This window comes from Myodes glareolus, chromosome 3 (assembly GCF_982192425.1).
Source record: "Myodes glareolus chromosome 3, mMyoGla1.1, whole genome shotgun sequence".
Taxonomy (NCBI): Eukaryota; Metazoa; Chordata; class Mammalia; order Rodentia; family Cricetidae; genus Myodes; species Myodes glareolus.
In genome coordinates, this window is record NC_142028.1 from 128,973,855 (window position 1) to 129,001,510 (window position 27,656).

The 27,656-nt window shown below is 44.0% G+C and overlaps 1 protein-coding gene across 3 annotated transcripts in view; it reads right to left on the reverse strand.

Moving 5' to 3' along the window:
* Nucleotides 1–24,689, reverse strand: part of Snx30 (sorting nexin family member 30) — a 129,283-nt gene extending 104,594 nt beyond the window's left edge. For 2 of the 3 annotated variants that reach the window (XR_015737592.1, XM_087904978.1), the window contains exon 1: nucleotides 24,325–24,689. Coding sequence is in view for 2 of the 3 variants with exons in the window: in XM_087904978.1 (XP_087761104.1) it covers nucleotides 24,325–24,480 (156 nt within the window). In the remaining variant the exon portion in view is untranslated. The remainder of the gene's footprint in view (nucleotides 1–24,324) is intronic. The other variant, XM_048459404.3, reaches the window with a different exon arrangement.
* Between the last annotated feature and the right edge of the window lie 2,967 nt (nucleotides 24,690–27,656).

Consider the following 27,656-nt stretch of genomic DNA (forward strand, 5'->3'; position numbering starts at 1 on the left):
CAATGAATGCAGACCAACAAAAGACAAACAAGGCAACCTGATACCATTGGGAAACTCTTTGGGAAGGCCTCTCACAGGCCCCAAGTCAAAATTGGCCAGCCATTCCCAGTCACTGTGGAGGACATGTCTCACAAGGAAAATTAAAAAATCTAGAGCCTTTTGTAAAAAACCATACTGTTTTGGATGATGGAATAAACATGGAGGATAAATCAAAAATTTCAAAAGGAAATAGGAAACACATATTCTGGCAGACTTCTATAAATGATCAAAGACCAAAGCTAAGAGTGCCTATAAATGGCACTGTAATTGTGGGTTTGATAGATATGGGTGTGGACGTGAGTACCATTATTCCAGAATCTTGGCATCCAAATTTGGCCTCTTTAATAGGCAGATGTTCAATTACTAGGAATTGGAACTATACCTCAAGTGAAACAATGCACGAGGTGGGTTGAATGCAGGGCCAGAAGGACAGAGAAGAAGGCTGAGGCTGTAAGTCGCTAATATTGCAGTAAACCTGCTACAGCAATAGAATACCCAGATTAACATTCCTGCAGTCCCAGAAACTCATGATTCTGGGAAGGATACTGGAAGGTCACAATCCATTCAGGCTGTACAAGAGCACAAAGCAACTAGCAAACTTTTAGAGGTACCAACAGCCCTACCTTTGAAATGGTATGAGACAGAAAAAAAAAAGAAATTTAGAAAAAAATTTTACTTTTCTTCATATCTATATTTGTCTCTACTGTACCTTTCATTGAATATATGTCTGTAAAAATAATATTTAGGTTTTCCTCAATGAACAATGAATTTTCCTGCAGTAATCTTTGAAGCTTCCAGGAAGAAGATGGGGCCCCACAACAACAACTCCACCTGGTTGATACGACGTCATGATGCTGATAGTGCTACTATAAGACCTGTTTTGGGTACCAGATGCTCAAGATGGTTCCAACTTGGTTAGCTGAAATGGTGCAATATTTTTACAATATTCTGGTAAGAACTCCAAATAGGAACCTCAGAAAGACCCTACCAAATATTCAGAGACCATTTGCAATTATACCAGACAGTAATCTTGGAACTTGACGATAATTTTACTTTCACAGGATCACATAGAAAGAACATCGCCCCATGACAGCTAGAAATAATTCTAGAAGACGACAACCCCTCTTCCAACAAAGTTTGTACTAGGGTTAGGGACAACATTTACGATTGATTATAATTATTATAGGGTTGGGGGTTGGGGGAAATTATGTAATCTCAGGGATCTCTTTGAAAAAACAGGGAAATTGAATGGGATAATAGATTAATGTGAGCATTCTCACACTAATAATAATAGTGATACATGTGAGCTATTGTTTATAGGCAATTTACATTGGTTTATATTCTTGTATATTGATACAAACTTAAATTATATTGAATATGCTTCTATTTTCGTCTACAATATTTGTATACCTAGGCAAAGTTATTTTGTCATATTGTATGCATGCATCCTAAGACATTTTGTATACTGATACAATTTTAGGACTGCAATATACATTTCTACCACTGATAAAGACACTTATACATTGTTTACATTTTGAGGTCATTGTCCTCATTTTTTGCATAGTTGTTTAAAGATTTTCTGATATGAAGTCTTAGTCTTTAAGTTATATAGGTATTAAAGATTATAGGTCAATAGTCATACATGTTTGTCAAACTTATAGTTAGACTAATCAGGTTCTTTATATACATAGTGACTGTATTCTGCATAGATAGGTAACCTTCAACCACTTCAAAGAACTGTAGAATATCCCATTTAAATAACTTAGGGCTCTGTTCACGTGAGACATGATTGCTTCTGGCAGCACCAATCTATTCCCGAGAGAATGTTGAGCACCGAAGACACTCAACTTGGAGTTTGTTTTCTTCTTGGCAAAACTGGCATTTGGGAAGGGAACTGCACATGCAATGACCACTGACAAAATGCATGATGTCCAGATAAGACAAGCAGGCTACAAGAAAAAAAACACTGTCAAATCTCACCAAAACAGGGTAAGACTGTTTTGAAAAATTTCCTCCCTCTGACAACGTTACTCTAGGCCTTAGCCAAAGTTGGTTGCTCCAACGTTGCAAATGAGACTTTGGGTGACTGCCCAGGTAGCAGTTGTCTCTGTCATTTATTGCACATTTTGGAAGTTGCTTGATTGCACTTCCTGCTTACTCAAGTAATATTTCCTTTCTAGGGTCTTCAATGGGGTTTAAGACTAGATACTTGTAGTTACTTTCCTCTCATGACTTGGCCAAGTTACTTATAATACAAGACTTAAACTCCTTAGGATAGGATAATTACTGAGACATTTATCATGTTTCTTCCTTGATATTGTTTATGCTGGTTGTAATTCTTATTTTTATACCTGATATTTCTTCTTATTGTATATAATTTTGTATTAGACCTAAAACTGTCTTATTTAAACAAAAAAGGAGGTCCTGTAGAAATTCCTACAGCCAGTAGTCTTTAAGTTACCTGCCCATGTAAAGCATGGGTCTGGCCTCTCTTCCGGTGGCGTGATTCGGTTCTTTTTCTCCATTAATGCAGAGGATTATGATCTGTGAGTCTATCCCTAAATAAATAACCCTTTATTATACTCGGGGTTTCTTTTTAGTGTCCTCCTTCACCACTGACCATGCTGTACCCATGGACACCTCGGAAACAGAAGTCGTGAACTGCTTTGGGGAGACTGCAAGGAAAAAGCCCAAATTGAAACAAAGGAAGGCATGATGTTCTCTGGGATAGGATGCTCTGCAGAGGAAACACAAAGTGCAAAATGCCTGAGGCAAGGCAGCAGAAGTGGGTAGAAAATGGAGAAGCAGGGTACCTTAGAGGCAGAGAAAAAATGTCTTCAAAGGGAAGACACGATGGGACTTACTTGTCTGTTCTTTAAAAGGACCACCCTGACTGCTGTTGTTAATTGAATGGAAGTGAGGAAGGCGGAAGAAAGAAGGCTGGTCAAGAGGCCCCTGAGGTAATAACAGTAATTTGGGAAAAAAAAAAAATGAGTCTGCCTGGGCCAGAGAAGATGCAGTGTAGAGTGTAAGAAGGACATGCTAGATATACTCCAGATGGTTTGTTGGTGGCCTGGGGCCAGGGTGAGGAAGAGGAAAGCTAAGACTAATCCTAAAACAACACAAAGATTTTTAGGTTTTCTGTTGGTCTAAGAAATCAGAAAAATATGAGGACCGACAGTGTTTGTTTTTGTTGTTGTTGTTTAACTCTTTGCTCTTTTGTGGAGCCCACCACCCAGCTCCCAAATAAATACACACAGAGACTTATTGATTATAAAGACCCAGCCTTAGTTTGACAAGTTTCTAGCCAGCTTTTCTTATCTTAAATGATCTCTACTACCTTTTTGCCCCTGGGCTTTTCCCCCTTTTTTTTTTTTTCTTCTGTTTATCTTACTTTCACTCTTACTCCTTGGCTGGTCGGGTAGCTGGGTGGGTAGGTGGGTAGCTGGGTGGGTAGGTGTGTGGCTGGCTGGGTGGGTGGTGGGTGGGTGGCCCCAGATGTTCTCCTCTCCTTGTTCCATCTTGCTCCTTCTTTTCTTGCTCTTTCTTCTTATTTATCCTCTTGACTGCCAGCCCTGCCTATCCTTTCTCCTATCTCACTATTGGCCGCTCAGCTCTTTATTAGACCATCAGTTGTTTTAGACAGGCAAAGAATCCCAACTTCACAGAGTTAAACAAATGCAGCATAAACAAAGTAACACATCTTTATATCATTAAACACATGTTCCATAGCATAAATAAAAGTAACACACCTTAAATAATAATAGGCCAATCTCGGTACAGGAAAAACTAGAAGTCGTTTCCCTACTTTCAAAGTGGAGAGTTAAACCTGCTTGGAGATGCAGGTTTGGTTGGCAGGAGTTAGTGAGAGATACACATCCAGAATTAGGAGATTTAGGATTGTACTCCCCAGTGCACAGGTGGTGTTTACAGCCACAAAGCTAGATGCAGGACACTTAGAAACACTATGCATGTAAGAGGTAACAGGATTGAGTCCCAGAGCATCTTGGTGTTCAGAGGGAAACAAGGAGGAACCAACAAATAAAGCTGAAAATTACCAAGTAGGTAGACACACAGAGACCAGAGGAGAAGCCCACTGAAGAATCACCCAATTCCTGCCTGAGCCATGGAGGCACAAGACCCATGCCAAACAACAGGAGTGCTTAGCTGAGCCTGGAGGGTGCAGTGGCAGGGACCCTGACAGCAAGCTCTTTGAGAAATGCAGTTGCATTCCAATTATGAGTCCTGTCTTTTCTTCACTATGTCACCAGCCTGGCTTCAAACTCACATTCTCCTGTCTTAACCTCCCCAAGAATTACAGGCTCAAACCACCATGCCCCATTGGTATCCAAGTTTCTTGAGGTAGGGCCCAGGCAGCAGTACTGCCTAAGAGTTCATCAGAGGCCCTGAGTGCCCAGCTGAATCTCATACACTGTAGGAAAGAAGGAAGGAAGGAAAGAAAAAGGATAAGGAGGAGCAGCATTTTATGCTGGGGAACCTCCTTTATCCAATGGCCTTTGAGAGGCTGGTGGGCGTGACCTTGGGTACCAAAAAGGTGTGTGCTTGTATGCCAGCTAGCGCGCTCTCTCTCTCTCTCTCTCTCTCTCTCTCTCTCTCTCTCTCTCTCTCTCTCTCTCTCTCTCCCTCTCTCCTGGATGCTGGATCCAGTTCCTGATCCCCATTTACAGAGGGCTGTGATCTGTGAGTCCCCCGCCCTAAATCAAGAATCCCTTATTATACTCAATTCTGAATTAGTGTGGGATTACTTTATTCGTGTTCTCCTACATCTGGGGCCCAATGTGGGTATGAGCCCGCACCTACTGGGACTGACAACATGGGCATGAACCCACACCTACTGGGACCAGCTCATGGCTTCATGCCGCTGCCTCCCACCTGCAGCACCCTGCTGCAGCCTCTCCAGCTGCCAGGTTCTTCCCACCACAATCCCCGCGGCATCACATCTGCCGGCTGCACACAGGCACTGCTCATGACTCACAACTGATGGCAAACTGGGTTTCTTGATATCCTGGTCACCAAAAAAGTCTCTCTATGTATGGAATCGCTTTAATTGCTCTTGATAATTGTTCTTAGTTTGTCAACCAAAGCATATTTGTCAGTATTTAAGTAAACACCAACATACGGAACCAAAGCAGGACTATTCACACCTCCATTGGTTGCGTCTTTCTGCCACACAGCTGCAACCACAACACCTGCTGGTCATAATGATTATTACACCTACAACAATTTACTGAAATCTCCTAATAGAAGTAATTTTAATTCCTGGCTGTACAGCCTAAGTTGGCCTCAAGCTTATAATCCTTCAGACTTTCCAAAAACTCATATGTGTACCACCATCCCATTCATATTTTGATTTGGTGGGGGGGCAAGAATTTGAGTCAGGGTCTCTCTGTATAGTCCTGGCTGTCCTGGAAATTGCTTTGTAGACCAGGCTGGGCTCAAACTCACTGAGATCCACCTGCCTCTGCCTCCCAAGTACTGGGATTAAAGGCATACATCACCACTGCTAGGCCCATTCATATTTTGATATGCATACAACTCACTTAGAGGTCTGATCAAAATGCAGATACTGATTCTGCAGCTCTGGAATTCATTCTGAGATTGGGAGATTCAAAATTTCCAACAATATCTCAAGTGGTATCAGTGCTCCTAGTATACAGGCTACAGTGAGAATACTGAGGTCGTAAGGCAACACTTCTTATGCAGTGTCCATTCGTTCCTTGCAATCAGCAGCAATCTGAAGATACTACAACATAGTGGGGTGGGTGGAGGCCAAATTCTCTTGTTATTCTAATACACTGTCATACTCTTGGAAACAAGAATTCACATTTCATGCCAGGCAGTTCATGAGGAAAATCAGTTGACAGAAGCATAGTTTGCTAGGAGGGGACAAGAGAGATAAACAGACCCCTGACCAGAGAAAGCCAGGCTGGCTAACAAACCATTGCTGAATAAACAATATCTGCACTGGTGGGGATGGGCATGCAAGGCAATCCTTGAGGAATGCGGAATTTGGTGAGTGTTCAGGATAGGAGGACCTGGATGAATAAAACAGACAGACATAGGTCTTGTGGATGTTGACAGTAACAACAAGAATGAAGACAGACATGAAGGAACAGTGAAACCCACACAGGAAGGAGACTTTGGGAGAGGGAGAGAGAGGTGTGCTTTGAAATACCCTTGCACGGACACAGCTGACTACAGGAAACAGAAAGTAGGGATCACTCAAAAATCTGAAAAGCTGAGCCAGAGAAGCAGTTGTAGAATCCTAAGCAGTTCTGCAGTATGAAAGCCACCCAAAGAATCCATTTCTAGGAGAAATTGATTTAGGAACCAGGGTAGTGGTGGGAGGAGGGCACAGACCTTAGATGGGAAAAGGTCAAATATGGAATGTCAATTTAGTCAGTGAGTATTTGTTAAGCATTAGATGGAAGAACATGCCTATGAAGATCCTAATGCCAGCTTGGCCACGAGCTGCCTGGGAAACTGTACCAGATCTGCTTCCTTGACTGAGAAAGACCTTGGGGGTGGTATGGGAAATCCTTCTATCTATGTGTTGTTTTTATTGGTTAATGAATAAAGAAACTGCTTTGACCCGTGAAAGGGCAGAATAGAGCTAGGTGGGGAAACTAAACTGACTGCTGGGAGAAAAAGGTGGAGTCAGTGAGATACCATGTAGCCACCAGAACCTTGCCAGTAGGCCTTGAGCCTCGTGCTAAAATAGAAAATAATAGAAATGGGTTAATTTAAGATGTAAGAGCTAGCCAATAAGAAGCTAGAGCTGATAGGCCAAGCAGTGATTTAATTAATACAGTTTCTGTGTTATTATTTCATGTCTGGGCAGCCAGGAACAAATGAACAGCCTTCCCCAACTTTGGGAAAAATGACAGATGACATCCACATTTCCTCAGCTCTGGTAGCCTTGTATTCTACAGTGGAGAAGCAACTACTGGACCTCTTGAGCCAAACTGACGGGGCAGGACCTGGATAAGGCAGGTGTGACATTGAATCAGAAGGAAATAGATGGTGAGGCAGATGGAAGTAGTACACAGAGACCACTAATCCAAGGAGCCCATGGCGATGGGAACCATAAGGCATCAGTCTTAGAAACAAGGCAGAAAGGCACACTGTGAGTTTAAAGCCAACAAAGTCAATAACTGAGAGGAGAAAATTGATGCAATAAGATGGGCTTATCTGAAGACTATGCTCTACATAAGAACTGCAAGATGATCGATTCAGGGCTGTACTGTATGGAAGTGGTGAAGGATACTGAGCTGAAAAGACCCAAGTTCAAACCCTAGCCTCAGCCTCTTTCAGCTCTATAACTTGAACAAGTTATTTCACCTGCCAATGCTTACTTTGCTGGTTGTCAGAAGGAATGGGACAGCAGCCATGCCAAAGGGTAGTTTACTGAAGACACCAGAGAGCATCCTCCAAAACTAGGGCTTGTGAATGTCAGCAATGGACAGAGGCACACATTACTATGACCTCTGTGACACTGTGACAGTAAGGGGTATGTGAGAGGATACACTGGATTTCCTTAATGCACAGGAGACAAGAACAAAGGAAAAGAGTGTGGCTAGGGAAATGAAGGATCACCAGGCACACATTAAACAAGGAAGGCTGGGCCCCAGGGAGACAGCATTAAGTTCTTCTACAAACAGGTAATACTACAGGAGGAACCTGGTAACCCGCCCCCCACACACACACACACACTCTCAACCAAGGCGAGGAAATAAATCCTGGCAAGTTGAGCTGTCCCTCTCACACACACAAGATGGAAACAAGACAGACCTAGAGCACAACACAGATTAGTGATGGCCTAAACTGACCTGGAAGCCAGTGTCCTCTTCATGGACACGCCATCTGTGCACCTACACAGGATGCTGTATTCACAAATGTCCCAATGCTGAGCTTGATGCCCTACTGTTACCACCCCAACACATTTAATATTTTAAAATGCTTATGTGTGTGAGTATTTTGCCCCCTGCATGTATGTATATGTATGCATGCCTGGTACTGGTATAAGCCACAACAGGACACCAGATTCTCTGGAACTGGAATTACAGAAGTCTGTGAGCTCCCATGTGGGTGCTGGGAACTGAACCCATGTCCTTAGAAGAGCAGTCAGTGCCTCTAGCCTCTATGCTTATTATTTTTTAAAGGAAAGCAAGCATTAGAATTGTGCACTGGGCCTCACATACTACATAGCCAATTTTGGATATTCTGGTAATTAACACTGATTGGATTAGAGAAATCTAAGGGCCCGGGCTGGGGAATTAGTTCAGTCAGTAAAGAGCTTGCCATATAAGAATATGGACCTGAGTACTCATTTTAAAGAGTTGGGCATGGTACTACAAGCCTGTAATTCCAGTGATGGAGAAGTGAAAGCAGGAAGATCCCTGGGGTCCACTGGCCAATGACAGACTCTCAAAAAGCACAAGTAAAGAGCTCCTAAGTTGCTACACCACTGGAGACGCTCCTCTAACCTTCATACATGCACATAAGGGAAGACAAAGAGAATATCTAAGGGCAAAAAAAAAGGTATTGTCAAGTTGGAAAGCAACCATCTGAATTCTCATTAAAACTCTAAAATTGCCCATTAATTTAAATACAAAATGCAGGTGTTACCAGAAACAGACCACCCAAAGCCCTCAGTCAACTACATTCACTTTCAAAGTTCTTTAACCACCACAACAAAAAATCCCTGTGTCCCCCCCCACCTACCTCCCATGTCATGTCTGCATCAGCTTACATGTGTCCTCCACCTCCCATGCGCTGTATGTGTCTGCATTAGCTTACATGTGTCCTCCACCTTCCATGTGCTGTGTGTCTGCATTAGCTTACATGTGTACCCCCACCTCCCATGTGCTGTGTGTGTATATATCACCTTACATGTGTACCCCCACCTCCCATGCGCTGTGTGTGTCTAGATCAGCTTACATGTGTACCCCCACCTCCCATGCGCTGTGTGTGTCTAGATCAGCTTACATGTGTCCCCCCCACCTCCCATGCACTGTGTCTACTTCGCTTACACAGCAGATTTCTCCCAGCTTCCTCTGCCTGAGTGACTATCCTCAGAGGTCACATCTCTGAATCCTCAGACACAGCACATGATAGGCCTGTACAAATGTCTGAGGAACAATCAAGAAGCCAGCCTGCCCTTCATAAATGCTGACAAAAGTTATGGAGCACACAGGTCTGCCTAGGCAGATGGTGCAGAAAAGTGCTGCTGCAGAGTTTCTCCAGCAGAGATGCTGATGGCAGCAGGACAAGCCTGCTCCTTAGCACACACCACTGCCCTCACTCAGCTGTCCTGGGATAGTCTGGGCCTCTACTTACTCTACAGTCCTTCTTATAATTGCAGGAAGATAAGGTTTGCTGGAATGTCTGAGACATGTCCTATGCTAAACTCATGACATTTCCAGAAAGTAAGGATCTTGCACATGGGTGCAGTCCCTGGAGAGGCTAGAAAAGGACTTCCGATCCCTTGGGACTGAACTTACAGACTCACAGCAGTGAGGCCTTCATGTGGGTGCTGGGAACCACTGAGCCATCTCTTCAGCCCAGTCCCACTCAATATAGCACTTTTCAAAACAGCCAAGAGGCAAAAGGTCACCCAAATGTGTCTTAGATAAAAAAACAATCTTTATACAGTGGATATATACAACAGAATGTTATCCAGCTTTAGCAAAAACGAAGTCTTGTCATATGTTACAACATGGACAATCCCTGATCACATCCTGGAAGAGGTGTCTTAAGGGAACCTCACAAAAAGAAAAAGAATGTGGGTCATCAGCAGACAAGCATGGAAGGATATATAGGAGCTATCATTTAATAAGTACAGTTTTTCATCAATGTTCTGAAGATCCACAAACACGCATGGATTTACCACAGCTAAACTGTACATATGAAAAGTGGTTGAGATGGTGAGAAGAAAGCCAAGGCACTAGAAACCACCCATTGCACACTGGGAATGAAGTGACCAGGCAGGCATGCTGGTGAAACCTCGTTACCCCAGCTACTGCAGAGGCTGAGGCAGGACTGCTGAGTTCAGGGCCAGCCTGGGCTGTACGAGTGAGTTCCAGAAAACTTACTCAGACTTAGTTTTGAAATTTAAAAAGGAAAAACAAAAGCAAAAGGAAGGCTGGAAATATAGCACAAAAGCACCCAGCATGGTGAGGTCATGTGTTCAATCCCTAGGAAAGTTTTTAAGATGAATAAATTAGTTAACTTAATGTTTAATGACTAAAATGATCATTGACAGCAAATGTCAAAACTATTATTATTATGTTATATCACTATCCTTTTAGGAACTAAAAAAATAGGACATGGGCCTAGAAAATAAGCTGACGAAAGGATAAAAAATGGGGTACATTTATAAAATGAGTATTACTCATGAAAAGGGAAGAGCAATGCTAGGGATAGCAGGGTTGAGAGAGAAAAAGGGGAAGTATTATTCAAAAGAAAAAATTGCCTGATATAAAATGAGTAACTTGTAGAGACTGGATATGTAACATGGTGGCTCAGTTTATAATAAATATTTTATATTTGAAATTCACTGAAATCGCGAATGTTCAACCATTACATAAAGAATGGTAACTATACCTGAAGTGATGGACATTTAAAATAGCTTGACAGTGACGATTACTTCATGATACACAAACACAATATGATGTTGCATGTCTTAAATATATTAAATTATTTGGAAGTCAGACTATAAAGTTTAGGGGACAGACAAGAGGACTGAAGCACTGACATCTTGGACATGGATGACCCTTCAAAACATTACAGCAAGAGATAGAAACTGAAGGCAAAGGCCCACATACCCTATGATTCTACCGACATGGAGTACCTATGTAGCAAATCTACATAATCAAGAATTCGTCATTCCTGGGGCTGGGGACGCTTGAGCATGGGCTCAGGAGTCTTCTGGGGTCATGAAATTGTTCTGGAATCAGGTAGTAATGATGTTTATAAAATTTCATAATTATACTGAAAAGCACTTTGGTGTATACTACTAAAGAGTTTATTTTTGTGACCAGACATAGTGCCATATGTCCGCAGTGCCAAATACCAGAGTCTGAAGCGAGAAGATCACTTGGGCCCAAGGGCTTCATGTAAAACTCTACCTAAAAACAAACAAACAAACAGGGCTGGAGAAATGGCTCAGTGGTTAAAAGCACATACCACTCTTACAGAAGACCCAGGTTCAGTTCCCAGCACTATTTATTCATAACACAACCAACTGTATCTCTAGCTCAAGAGATTTGGTCCTCTGACTTCCATGGGCACCAGCATGAATGTGTTCACATCCCAACACAGACACACTTGTATACACATAAATATAAATAAATCTTTAAAAACAAAATAGGCATGATGGTGACACCTTTAATCCCAGGACTCAGGAGGTTGAGGCATGCGGATCTCTGCGAATCTGAAGATAGCCTGGTCTACACAGAAAGATCCTTGTGTACCTACATATATACATATGTACGTACATAGATACATACATACACACATACATACATACATTGGATGAATTCTGCAGCATGTGAATATGCAACTTTTTAAAAAGCATATATGCCTTAGAAAACCTATGCTTTAGTTTCCGACCCGTCTCCCAGCTATTAAAATAAGACCAACCATGTTCTCAGCTACTGTATCAATCTCAAAGTCCACTTGATCTGACGTGTGACCCAAGCCAGACAGCCTTGACATTTTCATGTTCAATCTGGCTGTATAACTGTGCAATGTGTGGGATCCAACAGTTGCCATGTTTCCACATGAAACTGACCCATCCTGAGATTCCGCTAAGACTGCCAACAGGCCCCTCCTTTTAGCTTGAGTTATTGGGAGCTGGGTTCCTATTATTAGCAAATAAAACTAAACTGTCCAGCACACTCCCAGAGTCCAGTGAGTGAAGCCCTGTGGAACTGCACCCCCACCACCAACAGTCTGTCCCCAGCTCTAGGTTCTATACACAAGAGTCATGCGAGGAGTTCAATCATCAGGACCTTGCTTAAACCACACAACAGCCTTGTTCCTCCCTGTTTCTCATCACTTGACTGGTCTCTCAACTGCTTACATTAACTTTCCACTACAGATCTCAGCTGCATGCACCTTCCCACCTCTCCAGTCCCAGTATCCCACAGCCCTTTCATTGCATTTCACCCGCTGACACACAGTGCCTGCACAGTTCTACATTAAGGACTCTGGGGCAGGAGTGAACCAAGTTTTCTACTTCTGTCCATTGGGAAGTCGCCTACCTAATTCTCTGACTCAAAAATTAGTTCCCTTGGCAGAGGCACATTCTCTTAGCATTATTACCTGTACATAAACTTCATAGTAATATAGCAGGGGCCATCTTTTCCCGACGTACACCTCCATGTTCTGATCACTTCAGCATCCTCCGGTCTAACTACCAACCCCAGCACCTGCATTTCTCAGTCTTACTGTTTCTCCAGCTGAACCTGCTCTGTCTCCCACTAAGCAGTTTGAAAAGTGCTGTTAATTAATGCCCAAACTCACTGCCTCCAGCCTCCAGCCTTCAGCCAGTGATAATGACAGCCCCACCCCTTCCCTAGAGTGTGAGATAAAGCTCCAGCAACGTTCAGGGAGACTCACTTGGTAACATACCATCCTTTGATTGCCCACTTCTCCAACTCTCAAATAAATTACAGAGATCTTCTTTCATGAATGGCTTGTAAGGCCATTGGCATCCGTTAGTTGAAATGCTTGGGTTCAGAAGTGTTTCAGATTTTGGAATATTTGCAAACACTTTACCAAGCTAGCATCCCTAAACCAAGCCTTTAGTCTTCTGAAATGCATCCCCCCTCCCTTTAAAAAAAAAAAAAAAAAGGACAGGGTCTCACTTTGTAACCCTGACTGATCTAGAATTCACTATGTAGACCAGACTGGGTAAAACTTAGTCTCCCATTGTATGTATGTATGTATGGATGGGTGGATGGATGGATGGATGGATGGATGGTGTTCCAAGTGTATATTGTACACTTGAAGGCCTAAAGAAGGTGTCAGATCCCTGAAGTTATAGACAGTTGTGAACCACCATGTAGGTGCTAGAGTAGCAAATGATCCTAACTGTTGAGTCATTTCTGTAGCCCGTAGTAAAGGTATCTTAGAGGGGGTAGTTTCATTCTCTTTGCAAGGAATGTGTTTGTAGAAAAGGAATCGCTGAGTCATCTGGTAACTCCACTTTTAAATTCTTTAGGAATCTCCATACTGTTTGCTTTCTTTCTTTCTTTCCTTGTTTTTTTAAGTTCCAGGATTTAAGCTTAAATTTTATTGGGAATTTAAAAGAAAAACTTCCAGAACAGGCAAGCTATAAATCTCAGCAGCTGCTAAAAGGAGAAGCAGAATGGAGCAGAGAAGGAAGAAAGAAAAAAGCCACTCTACTGAAACCAGCCTGGAGATCAGCCACATTGCAGACAAGCAGCCATGCAGTGAAGGATGCTTTAGAGAAAGAGTAAGAGGCCCAAGGTATCAGAAAAACATAGTTAGCTTCTGGCCAGCATCTGAAAGGAGACAGAAAAAGAGAGAAGCTGGGCTTTACTGACCTAGGCCTAAGAAAGGCGAGCAGGCCCACCGAAACACACAGTGGCTTGTAGGGACTCCTACTGTGCTGTGTTCTACAGTGGCTCTGCTAAGCTCCACTGACTTCTGCAGATACCCACCATGTTTTCTTGTCTTCCTCTCCTGTTCTTCCATCTCTGAATCAGTAATAACAGACAACAACGATTCTCCAACCTTGGTTTCACTTCACTCCTTCCTTTTTATTTTGTTCTCTTTTGTGGGACAAGGGAATGAACCTAGGACCTAACATATGCTAGTACTGGTCCCCTGAGCTGCATCTCCAACACCTCTACTTACTTTATTTATTTATTATTGCTTATTTGTGACTAGGTATCAGGTAGTCAGTCCAGGCTGGCCTCAAACTCTGTGTAGTGAGGCTGCCCCTGAACTTCTGATCCTCCTGTCTCTACCTCCAGAGTGCTTGGATTACAGGGCTAGGCCACCACACATGGTTTGTGGGGTACTGTGGCTCAAACCCCAGACTTTCTGTGTGTTAGGCAAGCACTCTACCTACTGAGCTATATCCTCAGCCCCATCTGCTTTATAAAAAACCTCAACAACTGTCCCGTTTCACTCAGTCTTGTTGTTTTATTCTATTTGTTCATGTCCTTCCAACGTCCACTGTACAGAGGCACCTGGAACATCATCCCCTACATAATTTTCTAATGCTGGGTTGTCTTTTGTTTCTACAGTAGGCTCCAGATGCCCCATGATGACCTCAAGCTTCTGTCTGCTCCCCACACTTCCTTCCCTTTCCTCTACCTTCCTGTTCTGTCAATGACCTCAAGCAAACCTGAGATAGCAGAGGACAGAACTTTTCAGCAAATTACACAATCTGAAAGTGTAGCCCTCCTTTCCTTCCTATTTTAGTGTTGGAGTTGATGTGGTCAATTCTAGAACAGTCTACTCTTGGGGAGATTCTCTTCCTCACCTGAGTCTCCCTCCCCTATGGTGAATAAGATTTGTCTCCCCAACCTCCAAAGTCCAGGTGTTGAGAACTCCACCTCCAGACTGGTAGTACTGAGGGATGGTAAGAACTTTAAGAGTCAGATGGTGGTGGAACACACCTTTAATCTCAGCACTTGGGAGGCAGAGGCAGGTGAACCACTGAGTTCAAGGCTAACCTGGTCTGCAGAGTGAGTTCCAGAACAGCCAGGGCTACACTGAGAGACCCTGTCCCAAAAAAAGCCTAATTAATTAATAATTTAAAAAAAAAAACTCTAAGAGGGTGATTGGGGAAGACTCCTGCCATTGGAAAATATTGTGGAACTCTAGTTTCTGTTTCTTGAGTCCTGCACAGTACGTTGATAGAGGCATTATGCCCCTGAATCTCCAAAACCTCAGTAGGTGTGTGTGTGGGGCGGGGGGGGGGGGTTGGCCATTGATCCCTCAGAGCTTTGCATATTACGTGTAACTTACAACTGGGCTATCCTCTCAGCTTAAGTCTTTTCTGACAAATGAGTTGTCTCCAGGAATTTCATTGTAGCAAAACAAAGCTGGCAGAGGACACAAGACCAACTGAAATGTCCATCTACATTTGAACATGCTGAAAGCAAGAGTCAAGAAAATCCTTCTGTCATGGTCTTGACCTCCATCCCATACTTAATGTTTATGCATATATGAATATGTATGTATTTTTGTTACTGTTCTTTGCAAACAAATTTAGAAGGAAGGCATGCACCATCTTCTCTACTTGTAACCTCTGGCTTCCTCCTCAGTTACCTGTTACCTGGTTTCTGACTTTGCTATTCAGGGTCCTCCATGACTTCCTTATTGCTAAATCCAGTAGCTGCTTCCAGTTCCTTATCTCACCTGGCCCTTGGCAGGCACCACCTGACCTGCTGAGAACCCCTGTGCTTCAAGCCTTTGCCCTTGACTTCCTGTGTTAGTGTGCTCTGGAGTCAGATGCTTGTTTTGAATCTCAGCTCAACTAATACAGTATTGATAGTTCCTCACCTGTAAAAATGTCACAGAGTGACCTCCATCTCTGAACTGATGTGAGATCAAGGGAATTAATACTATGTTAAAGCAGCTTTTCTTAATCCTTGATATGTTCATCTATGTTTTGTTTCTATATTTTTAAATATTCATTGTGATTTCTGTATCAGTTGTGGTTCAATTGGAAAATAAAAACCACTAAGGTACTTTAATCTGAGAGACTGTAGTACAGGGAATTAGTTGCCTAGGTAATGAGAAACCTGAGGAGCCAAGCAGGGCGTGGTGAGATCTTCAAGAGCAGCAAAGGCAGGAAGCTCAATGGAGAAGCTAACCTTGGAAGAAACCAGTCACTTCTGTGAACTCTTAACTGGGCAGCACAGCTGTTCCTCTATACCTGGGGCCACAAAATAAGAAGCCCTGGATAGGAAGTAGCCTAGTCAGCTTCACTGTGAAGAAAAGGAAGGGGAGACAGGAGGAGAGACCTGACCTCTGTCTTCATCCTGCATTCTGGTCTCCCATCAATGTCTTCTACTGCCAAAAAATGGTTCTTAGTGGGCAGGTGACATGGGGGAGCCCACAAGGCTTTCCTGAGATTTATTAGATACCGAGGAAAATACCTTTCTATTAGGTTGGGAGCAATTGTTTCTTAGAATGCACAAACTGCCTGCCTAAGAATGAAGTCAGAGCCAGGTATGGAGGCACACGCCTTTAATCCCAACATTCTGGAGGCAGAGGCAGGCAGTCTCTGTGAGTTCAAGACCACCATAGACAGAGCTACATAGTGAGACCCTACCTCAAAATAAAAGAAAATTTAAAGAGCCAGAGGTAAGTAAATCAGAAAACAAAAGGAGCGAGATCATTTAAATTCTGCAAGCAACTTGGTCAGTAGCTAGCATGACTTCCTGGTAAGAGCAGTCAGTTTCCTTCTGTTGATACTGCTTTACATAAAACTGAAAATAAATCACCTTAAAATATGAAGTGAAAATTGAGTTTCACTAGGAGAGTGTCAACAAGGTAGTGTGTGCTTCTTATTGGTTAGCCCCATTATTGAGGTATTTGTATGTTTGTCTGCAAGTGGGCTTAGGTGGCAGAGGCTATGTATTCATCTGGTCCTTGAACTCAAGGGGGCTTTTAGAGATGAAGTGGGATGTGAGGAAAGAACCAGCTGCGGAAGTAGCTTAAGCAAAGCTCCCAAAGTGAGGGAGAACTGTGTTTAGTAGATGACTAAGTCAAAAGCAAACAATGGCTTTTGAGCCTTGAGGTGAGGACGGTCAGAGGACATGGGTAGGAAGAGGCTGAAAACCTCTCAGTGCCATGATATAGACGGTCAAGGATCAATTTTCTCCTTTTAATGTTTTTTTTGTCTTTTTGTTGTTGTTGTTTTGTTTTGTTTTAGTAAATATTAGTCAGTGCTCCAGGGGTTTTCAGTGAGAGAATTTGTATTCTGTGGTTGGGATAGGAAGAGTCTGGCAATGGAAGGTCAGATAGGAAGGAGTTTGGTGGAGACTGGAGTTGTTGCCTGGCAAAGAAGAATCGGGAAATATTCGGTTGACTCTAGTGGGTGGAGCCTGAAACTGACCTAGTAGTGTGATGATCTGTATGTACCTGGAGAGGATCCATACCTTCCCTGAGGAGGAGGACTCAGATAGGAAGGGAAGGTGCCATGATGTGTACAGATGACCAGAATGCGATGCTAATAAGTTATTTCAGGACAGAGGTTGTCCAAAGCTCACTGTTGAAAGCTTGCTCAACTGAATGATCTGGGAAACTCTATTCAGATGAGCAATAATCGTAGATCTGAATAGCACTGAGAGCACAGGATGAAGAAGTTGGGGTCAGAACTTAAACAAAAAGTGTTGCAGAGAGTTCTAGGTTAGCTTGGGCTGCACAGCAAGCACCAAACCAGTCAGGACTGCATAGTAAGAATAAAGGAAATGAAGCCGCAGGGCGATTGGTAATGAAAAGTCCCCAGACTATCTTGATACAAAATATACAGCTTTAATAAACAGAAGTAAGACTTACAACAGCTTACATCAGAATCCAAACGATCCGTCTGGACACAGGAGCCAGGCGAAAAGAGAGCTAGTGGAGCGTGCTTGCTAGGTTTATAGGCAGGCTTTAGCCTGAGAGCAGCACGCCCCCAAAACAGAATGTGATTGGCTGAACTCCCCTATCATCGAAAAAGAACTTAGACACAGAAGGCATTGACAATAAGGAGATGGCAGGACACCATAGTGACCTGGAAACTGAAGGCTAGTGGAGGCTGTATGGAAGACAGATGTTCCATGATAGACAGGAGCTTCTCAAAGCCAAACAAGTGGTTTATGAACACTGACTCTAGCTAACTATAAAGTCTTTCATTTTGACCGCCAGAGCAGCAAATAAGAATTACTGTCATTTGTGTGGGTTCTCCTTGTATGTAGGGGCAGAATGGGGAGCCAAGGATATTCAGGAAGGGTTTCAGGGGTCCTATTTGAGAACTGACAGAGGCCAGAAAGCATGTAACCCATTTGTGTAGTCAAGTGCAAGTACTTTCAAATCCTTACTTCCAGAGCCATATACCTGTCTCTGTGCTAGATGCTTTGGAAGAAGACAAAGAAAAGTAGAGGTCTGCCTCTTGAGTGTTCACTGTCCAGTGAGAAAGAGACATGTCAACAGATGAATCTGTGGCATAGCGGATATGCCACATACTTAACAGCTAAGTTCTGTGGCCTGGGACAAATTTCTTAATATGAAAAATGCCTCCATTTCCCAATCTAAAGTTTGGCTATATTACAGGGATGGTCTAAGATTTAAATTTGTGTGTGTGTGTGTGTGTGTGTGTGTGTGTGTGTGTGTGTTCTGTGGTGTGAAGGTCAGAGGACACCTTTCAGGAGTTGTTTCTCTCCTTCCACCACGTTAAGGCGGGGCCACTATAGTTTCTGCCACTCCTTCCAGCTTCCAGGCAATTCTCCTGTCATCTCTGCCTCCTATCTGACGTTGTGTGTGTTGAAGGGATTGAACTCAGGTCATCAGGCTCATTCAGCAACTACATTTACTGGATGAGCTGTCTCAACCCAGTGTTCTCACTTGAAATGGGGTGTCCAGCATCTTCTAGCGGCACAGAAGCCACTATAGGTTGGACATCCCTAATGTGAAACTCTGAAATTCTAAATCTACGAGAGGCAAAATTATCCAAAGTCTGAGAGATTGAGCCAGCACACTTTGTAAAATGTTGGAACAAAGTTGGGCATGATGACGAACACCTTTGATTCCAACATAACTGAAAAATGAGTCAGATGTGGTACCAGATGCCCTTCAATCCCAGCACTCGGGAGGCAGAGGCAGGTGATCTCTGTGAGTTTGAGGCCAGCCTAGTCTACAGAGTGAGTTCCAGAACAGCCAGGGCTACATAAAGAAACTCTGTCTTAGAGAGGCAAAAGAAAGGAAGGAAGGAAGGAAGGAAGGAAGGAAGGAAGGAAGGAAGGAAGGAAGGAAGGAAGGAAGGAACCTAGCAAAGAGTAAGCCACGGTCTAGACAATATTCCTCCATTGGTTCTGTTTGAGACAAAAAATAATATCTTACTCTTCAGAATCTACAGGCACATTTTTAGATAAATTCAATTTGTACATTCTACTTTCAAAAGTCCCACAATCCAAAGGTAACCGAATTCTAGCTCTGTCTGATCAGTCACAAACAGGTGCAAGTGTCTGACCCAATTCCAGCCAAGACACCAGCCAGAGCTTTGTCCAAACTATCAGGAAGAGGTGCCCTTTCTGCTTGTTGCATGTGACGGTTCCCAATATCATCATCACCTATTCTAGCCATGCCTGAAGCCAAAATATCTGAGTCTTTTCAATAATGAAGCTTGTACATTTTCTTATGCTTTTTAAGTTTTATGTCCTTTTAAAAGAATCTTAACTGAGAACCAACAAAATGGCTCAATGGGTAAAAGCGCTTACTATGCAAGCTGAAACACTGATCTAAATCCCCAGAAACCACATAAGAAAGCCTGGTGTCCAGCTATAATTGCAGCACTCCTACCTCCAGATGGGAGGTGGAAACAGAACAGCCAGCCAGCCTGGATTAAGTAGCACCACGAAACAAGAAACCCTGTCTCAACAAATGAAGGGAGAACAGACTCAAAAAAGTTGTTCTTTGATCTACACACACACACACACACACACACACACACACACACACTTGGGGATGGGGGAAAGAAGACTAAAAATAATAGCCAGGCATGGTGAGCCACACCCTTAATTTTAACACCAGGAGCCAGAGGCAGGCATATCTCTGTGAGTTCAAGGTTAGTCAGACAGATCTACATAGCAAGACCCTGTCTCAAAGGAAAAAAAAGAAAACTCAAAATGATGCCATGATGCATGTCCGTGTTTGTGTGTTGATACCAGAGGTCAATAGCAAGTGTCCTCAATCATGCTGACCCCTCCCGCCCCACTTCTCTGGCTTCTAGCTCAGAGATCCACTGGTCTCTGCCTCCAGAGTGCTAGGATTAAAAGTGTGCTCCATCACATCTAGCAAGTACTTTTTGAGACACAGTCTCTTGCTGAATCTGGAGAGCACCGGTTCAGCTAGACTGACTATGTGTTCCAAGACACTCCAGAGTCACTGATGTGTGCAACCCTCATGCTTACACAGCAGACACTTTATGAGCAGAGGCATCTCCCAACCTCCATTCTCTTGCTTTTTTAAAGACAGGCTGGCCTTGAATTCTCTGTTATAGCTGAGGATGACCTTAAACTCCTGATTCTTCTGCTTCCCCTCTCAGTGTGGGCATTACAGGTGTGTGTAGCACCATCAAGCCCTGCTCAGGCTGTGCTGAGGATTCAACTTCAGGTCAAGAACATGCTAGGCAAGCACTCAAACAACTGAGCAACATCCCAACTCTGTTTCTTGGAGGCACACTTCATTTTTGCTGCTGTTGTTGTTGTTCATTCAGAAAATATTTGAGAGAGTCAGACACTGTTCTATGAACACAAGATTATTCACTAAACCAGCAAGACCCCTGTTCTCAGAATATGCACTGTGTTGTACAGCAGATGCTGTGGAAGAAAGAAAGCGGGGTGGAAAGGGAACTTCAGGATGACTGGCTGTTGGGAACTGGACTTGGGTAGGATTTTCTGAGAATTTGAGACTTGAATAGACTTATGGAAATGAGAGAGGTGGCAAAATGGATGTCTGCAGTAAATGTCAGGTGGACAGCATGGTGAAACAGAGTCCTAAAGAAGCCAGGGTGAATCAGGAAACAGCCTGGAGGGGTCAGGGAAAGGGTCAGACTATGTTGGCCTGGAAGGACCACTGAGAACACTGGCCTTTACTATGAGTGCCAGGGGGACATTCCAGGGCCTTGAGCAGGAAGAAGTCAAGTTGGACTCCCAGGCTACAAAGTTGAGAATTGCTTACTTGATCCACGGTATCAGTTAGCTTTCTTTAATATATGTATTTATTATTATTAGTTGTTTTTTGTTGTGTTTCATTTCTTTTGTTTTAAGACAGAATCTCCTGGCTGTTCTGTCTCAGAGTTCATTATATTATATCATTGGGTTTGAAAGTTAAAGGTTTAAGTGGGGGGCATTCAAAAGATAAAAGGGGAGGATCTGGATTCCCACACCCAGTGAATGAAATGTAAAAGGGAAGGACACGTTGGTGGAAGGAAGAGTCAGGAAGTAGGTAGTGAAGAGGGTGGGATGTGTGGAGAATTGTTAACCAAAGACTGGGGGTTGAAAGGGGTCAAGTATTCAGTTCCAGAATGCACACTGAAGGCGAAGGCTGCATCACAGAAGAAATGTTCAGAATATGTGAACAAAAGGAAAAAAGAAGAGAAACAGGTCAAGTGGTTTTATGTATTAACATTTTAGGGAGGGGGAAAATTAAGTAATATAAGGTTGGGGGGGTTAGCTAGCATCAGAAGAATTCTTCCATCCAGCCCTTGGTAGACAAGAAAAATTCTTCCCACTGTACCACAATTTGGACAACATAGAAGCTGATAGATTGAGCATCCACCCCGGAACCAAAGAGGCCATGAAGAAGTGTCAGTTACACTGATGATGATACCACCTGAAATCAGAGAAAGCAATTCCACTCTACAATAACCTGGCCCTGTGTATACCTGTCAACATCTTTATGCCTCTTCCCCAGGACCAAACCTAAATCTTTGTCAGCTACGATGAAAATCCCAGTGTCTAAAGAGGCAGGGAAAGGCCTCTTCTCACAAGTCTGCAGCACCTGATTTTACCTCCAACAACACATGCTGCCCAAGCGCGGCAAACAAGGGCAAGGAGAACTTCCCTTCCACTGCCCTTACTTCTGGGGCTGGCTGGCTTCTCTTTACAAATACTTGGGGCAGGGAGGAGTTGGAGAGATGGTTCAGCAGTTTAGAGCACTTCCTACTCTTCCAGAGGAACTGAGTTCACCTACCAACACCCCATCAGGAGGTCACAGAGCCTGTACCAACACCCTCTCTAGCCTCTGAGGGGACCTGCACACACACAACATCCATTCACACAGAAACACACACATATAAAGACACATAAAATAAATCTCTGTTTTAAAAATGTATGAGAACACATGTATGTCAACATAAGAGAATATTATTTCCAACTAGAGAGAACCTTCAGTGCTTAGCCTCTAAGGAAAAGTGGCTGACTGTAAATCAGGCCCTCGAGACTTGGGTCATTTAGATGCTCCCCACAATTGTTAGGATACTTATTAAATGCTGAATAATTAATAACAGTGCCTTCAAGACTCTCTCAAAGAAAAGATCCTGTATAAGAAACCATCCATATTTAGGCATGGGCCTCACATCCTGCCAACAAACCAGATTTTAGTGGGACAGAGAACTTATCTTCCCAGGGTACTTATTAGTAAAATGGCTGCACGTCTGAATTAACTACCCAAGAGTGGAGCATAAGGAAATACTGAAAATAGCTGTATATGAGGCAAGGGATGTAGCTCAGTGGTAGAGCACTTGGCCTGGGTTCAATTCCTAGCAACACACAACACACATAATGTACAAGCCAGGCTCCAAGATGGTCACAGAGATCTCCATTTCTCAGGATACTCTAGAACTCACACTCTCTTCCCATGCACCAGTGTCCCTCCATAACCAATAAAATATAGCAGGGGTAAGTCATTTTCGTGATCAGTTTGTATAGGGCTGATGGAGTCTTGGGCTGTCTTGAATCACTTTCTCTGGCACAAACCAGATACTATGTTGTAGCCTGTGAAGAACCACATGAGTGAGCCTAGAATGGAGGTTAGAACCCACCCAATCCAGCCTTCAGATAATAGCAGCCTCCTAAAGGTCTGATGCAGAACCACCCAGATTCCTGACGCACAGACAATAATTTCAGGTGCTAAATTCTGGGTCATTTGTTACACAGATGTAAAAAAATAATTTCACTTCCTACGTAGAACCAAGACAACAATTGAAGGTTTAACTTTAGTTCTCATTTGACATCCATTAAAAATCAATTTCTCTGCTAATAAGAAAAAAAATTATCTTTCAGGCATTCAACAATCACTTTTTTGAATAAGGAAAGGGTTTGCAAGCTGCCTATGTTTCCATATAATCTAAAATCTATAAAAAAGCAGTAACCACATAGGTAAGGCATACGTTCAAGAACACATTTTGAGCTGTTCAATCGGTCAATTTCATTAGCTTATGCTTTACCAATATATATCACTCCCTGGTCATTCTGAAGGTTTGAGGCTATCAAGTCACACTGTCCCATGGGCACTGTCCCATATGCCCTCCCATCTAAGGGAAGAAGAAAAATTAAGTCTCTCCATTCCATTAACATTGGGGAAAGGGGGAATTCATTTAGTATTTTAGTAGGAGGAAGAAACCCTGATCTCAAGTGCTAAGAACAACTGAAATGTCTACAACTCATGACTAAGTGGCAACGGTAGTGCTCAAAATCCTGATCACAGCTGAAATGGTGGTGGGGGCGGGGAAGATGCTGCCTCTTCCTCCTCACTGGACTTTGCTGTCTCTCAAAGCAGCAGGAGGGTAGCGCAGCTCTAAAACCAACTGCCTCCCTATGCACAAAGAAGGTCAAAGGGCGAGCTTGCTTTCCGCCAACTACAAAACCTACCACTGCCAAACCTAATCAATGTGGCCCACTAAAGAATGTGAATGAAGCCCCAGACAGAAAACCACAGCGAGACTCTCCTCCCGCTGCCACTGAGGTCGGAGTCAGGTGACTCCTGGGGCAAACAGCAAACCTAAACAAAGATCACTCCCCACATGACTGACTGGGGAGAAGAGCAAGACTGCTCAGTCCCACCCCGGAAAGCCATTAGCCATTAACTATTGCTTCTTTGCAGTATCGAGAAACTGGAGGCGCCAACAAGTTATTCCTATTCCGTAGTCCTCTTCAAGGAATGCACCTAGAGGTGTGATGGACCCCCTTCCTAAGACCAGTACTGCAGCACAAGCTCCGGGCCTTCACATGCATGCTGCAACCTGAACCCCTCCCCAGCAGCTGTCATCCGCGCTCTGGGCCAGTCTCAGACAGGGAAACACATGCCCCCTGGCCACTCAGGCTGCAGCTGAGACCCCGCGGGGGCACCAAGAGGACACGCTTTGGTCAAGGGTTCTAGGGGTCAGAGCACGCCTGATCCCCGGGAAAGGGGCTTTAGAGTGAGCACGGCCCAGTGTTAGGGGTGGCCCTCAATCCATCACCCTTCCTAAGGACTCTCCGCCGCAGGAGTCCCCAGACCCAAGCAGCCCACCTTGTCACCGAAGCTGCGGGCCATCAGAAGGTCCGGGCTGGGAGTGCTGTCGCCTCCCACGGCCTCCTCGCTGCTGGAGCCGGCCAGCGGGTGCGGCATGTCGCGCAGGGACTGGGGCCCCGTGGACAGCAGGGCCTTGGGGGGCCCGCCCGCCATGGCGCGCAGCGCTCGGGACCCGCCGCCGCGGTTGCTTCCTCCCGCAGCACTCGGCCCTCCTCGGCTCGAGGCCCTGTACCAGTCGGTGAGGTCCGCCGCCGCTTCTCCTGCCCACAAGGCTGGGCTTTCCCGAGAGGCACACCGCAGCTCCGCGCGCCAAGCAGTGTTGATCCCCAGCACCTCCGGCCCTGCGCCCAGCTAGCAGCGCCACGCCGCCCACGACTCCCAGCCCCGCCCCCGCGGAGCCTCGCCTGCGGGGAGGGGAAGGCGGGACGCCCGGAGGGGCGGGGCTTAAGTAAGGCGGAGTCCCGCCCCGCCCTCCTCCCGGCAGGAAGTGCGCCAACTGGCAGCTGCGCTGCATGCTACCGGGTGAGGAGGACTCTGAAAACACCGGTGTAAGTCAGGGTCTTCCAGCCTCATCACAGAAGGAACCCAGAATAGAAATGTGGAGCATATTTTAGTAACGTAGAGGGTTACGTGGCCCAGAGGAGTAGAGAAACTAGGAGAACATTTAAAGAGGTAGTGTGGGATGTTTTCAGATCCACACTGATGTCCCCATATGGTCTGGCTTCTGCAGCTAAGCAGGGTTTACGTAAGGCGAAACCTCAGAAGCGTGAGCATCCGTAAATAGCGTGTGCAACAAATGAGTTATGGCCCTTACGAGCACACGTTGTCAACCAGTCTTCTGCAAGAACCATAAGGTTCGAGTTATTTTTCATACATTGATGGTTCCTATGCTAGCCTCTGGCCGTGCTGAATTCTCAACTTTTATTTGCTGGCATGGTGGAGATAGTAAAGGCATTACTTTCAACTCTTTAAAGTGTACCTTCGTCCCTTTTGCCTATCAGGGGAACTTCTGTTCCTAAGGCCAAGAAGTTAGAAGGTCATCTACCCATCTAGCAATGACTTAAGTACTGTGAGACACACATATCCAATCCCTAAACTTGTTAGGTTTGTCCAGTTTTCCTGCTAAAAAATGGTGACAAGACTTAGCACTGGGATTCACAAAGGGCTCTATCTGCCACACTTTTTCTAGAAATAAAAGCGGAAAATGCAGAATTGAAACCAACCCAAAATAACTACCAGAGTCTCATTTAACTTGAGTGACTCCTTTTCTTCTGGCAGAGTCCGAAGAGTTGGGCCTTTAGCATTGTCTTTTATCCCCTTCGGAGCAGCCTACCTTAACTGGGGAAATAAGAGTGAAAGGGCACTAACAACAATTTTAAATGCATCTGTCTCATGGGAGCACTGAGGTCTGAGTCTCTGAGTTGGGCAAAACTGTCAATCCATTTACATTTAGGAACTGCCTAAAACTATTACATACTCTTTTATCTTAATTAAAACAGGAAATACAGAAAAAACTATAAATGACTGATCTATAGATATCTAACAGATTTTCTTCTTGAATATTGTATTTATTTTAGCAATTGGGCCACATTAACAAAATGGATCTCTTAAGATTCCATAGAAGTGGGACTGGAGAGATGGCTCAGTAGTTAAGAGCAAAGCCAGCTCTTATAGAGAATCCAGGTTAAACAACACTCATAAATTAAAAACAAATGTCAAAAGAAAATTCCACAGAAGAGCCATTACATGAGTCAGTAGGCAAAAGCACCTGTCCCCCCCATGCCTAAGGACCCAAGTTCAGCCTTGATCCCCAACAGCACTCCCACAGTGAGATGGAAGACAGCAGCAGCAGAGTCACCCAGAAGCCCAGAGTGCTCAGTGCTGCTGCTTCAACAGAAACATGAGAAACTCTGCCTCCATGGAGTGAGATGAAAGAACCAGCTTCCTAAAAGTTGTCCCTCGGGCCTCAAGCATGTGCACACATGCACACACAATAAAACGGTTTCATAGCCTAGCAATTAGGACACAGACAGCTATGAGAGTTAGACGGGACTCTCAGGATCAAGGTCCTTAAGAGCTCTGAAAATGCTAATTCTCGTCTTTTTCCCTCAGGTTTTTCTCTACTATTCAATGAAACAACAACCACAGAATATCCCTAATTATACGGTGCATCCCAAACTCCTTAGTTTGAGTTAGAATGACACTTTTCTATTCCTCTCCAGAGTGGAAGGAGAGGAAGAAGAGGAGAGGAAGGGAAGGAGGGCGGAGAGAGGGAGAGAGGGAGAAAAACCAGCATTCCTAAAGAGCCATATGAAAATTTATTTAGGGGCTGGAGAGATGGCTCAGAGGTTAAGAGCATTGCCTGTTCTTCCAGAGGTCCTGAGTTCAATTCCCAGCAACAACATGGTGGCTCAAATCATCTGTAAAGGGGTCTGGTGCCCTCTTCTGGCCTGCAGGCATATACACAGGCAGAATATTGTACACATAATAAATAAATAAATAAATAAATAAAAAAGATTTATTAAAAAAAAGAAAATTTATTTACTTTCCTGGTCAGTCAGAGGTATCTGGCCAAAATGATCCAAATTGTAGTAGTTATCAAAGCCAAAGAAAGTGAACTATGGGAAATATTTTTGGTGGAAAGGTCCAGCATTTGTTTTCAGCTGAGGCCTGCCTGTTCTTGTTCACTGTTTCTTGTTTCATTTCAGTGCTCCTTGTGGTGAGGAATAGTTCTTGACATAACCTAAGTCCCAGAGCATGTGACTCTGTCTACTGAGAGCAACATGGTGGTGAAGAGGAAACATGGGAAGTTTATCAGAGCAAAAGCCTGTGGTGTTGGCTAGAAATTATGGAGAGAAACTTGGATTTCTAGGGCTGAGCACTGAGAAAAACACGGGAGTTTGTGGGATGCCCCCAGTGTCTCTACATATTGGGAACTGCACTTCCCTGGAAAAGCCTGTCTCCATTAAGATTCCACAGACAAAATTATTACAACTTGAAGCACAATTAATAAAAGCTCAGAGATAGATGTTGGAGTTCAACCCGAAGACCAGAAAAGTAAAGCAGCCAGTCACTGGCTCTTAATTTGACCTCAGTACAAAAATGGTGAACCTGCCTCCAAGAATCTCAGGATGAGACTGAGACTGGGAGCTGTCTCCTTTCATTTTATAATACTCTCTAGTTCTGGTATTAAAAGCGTGCACCACTACCGCCTGGTTTCTATGGCAGACTAGTGTGCCTACTGGGATCAAAGGTGTGTGTTATTGCTGCCTGGTCTGCAAGACTGACCAGTGTGTCTGGTTTACTTTTCTGATTCTCAGGCAAATTTT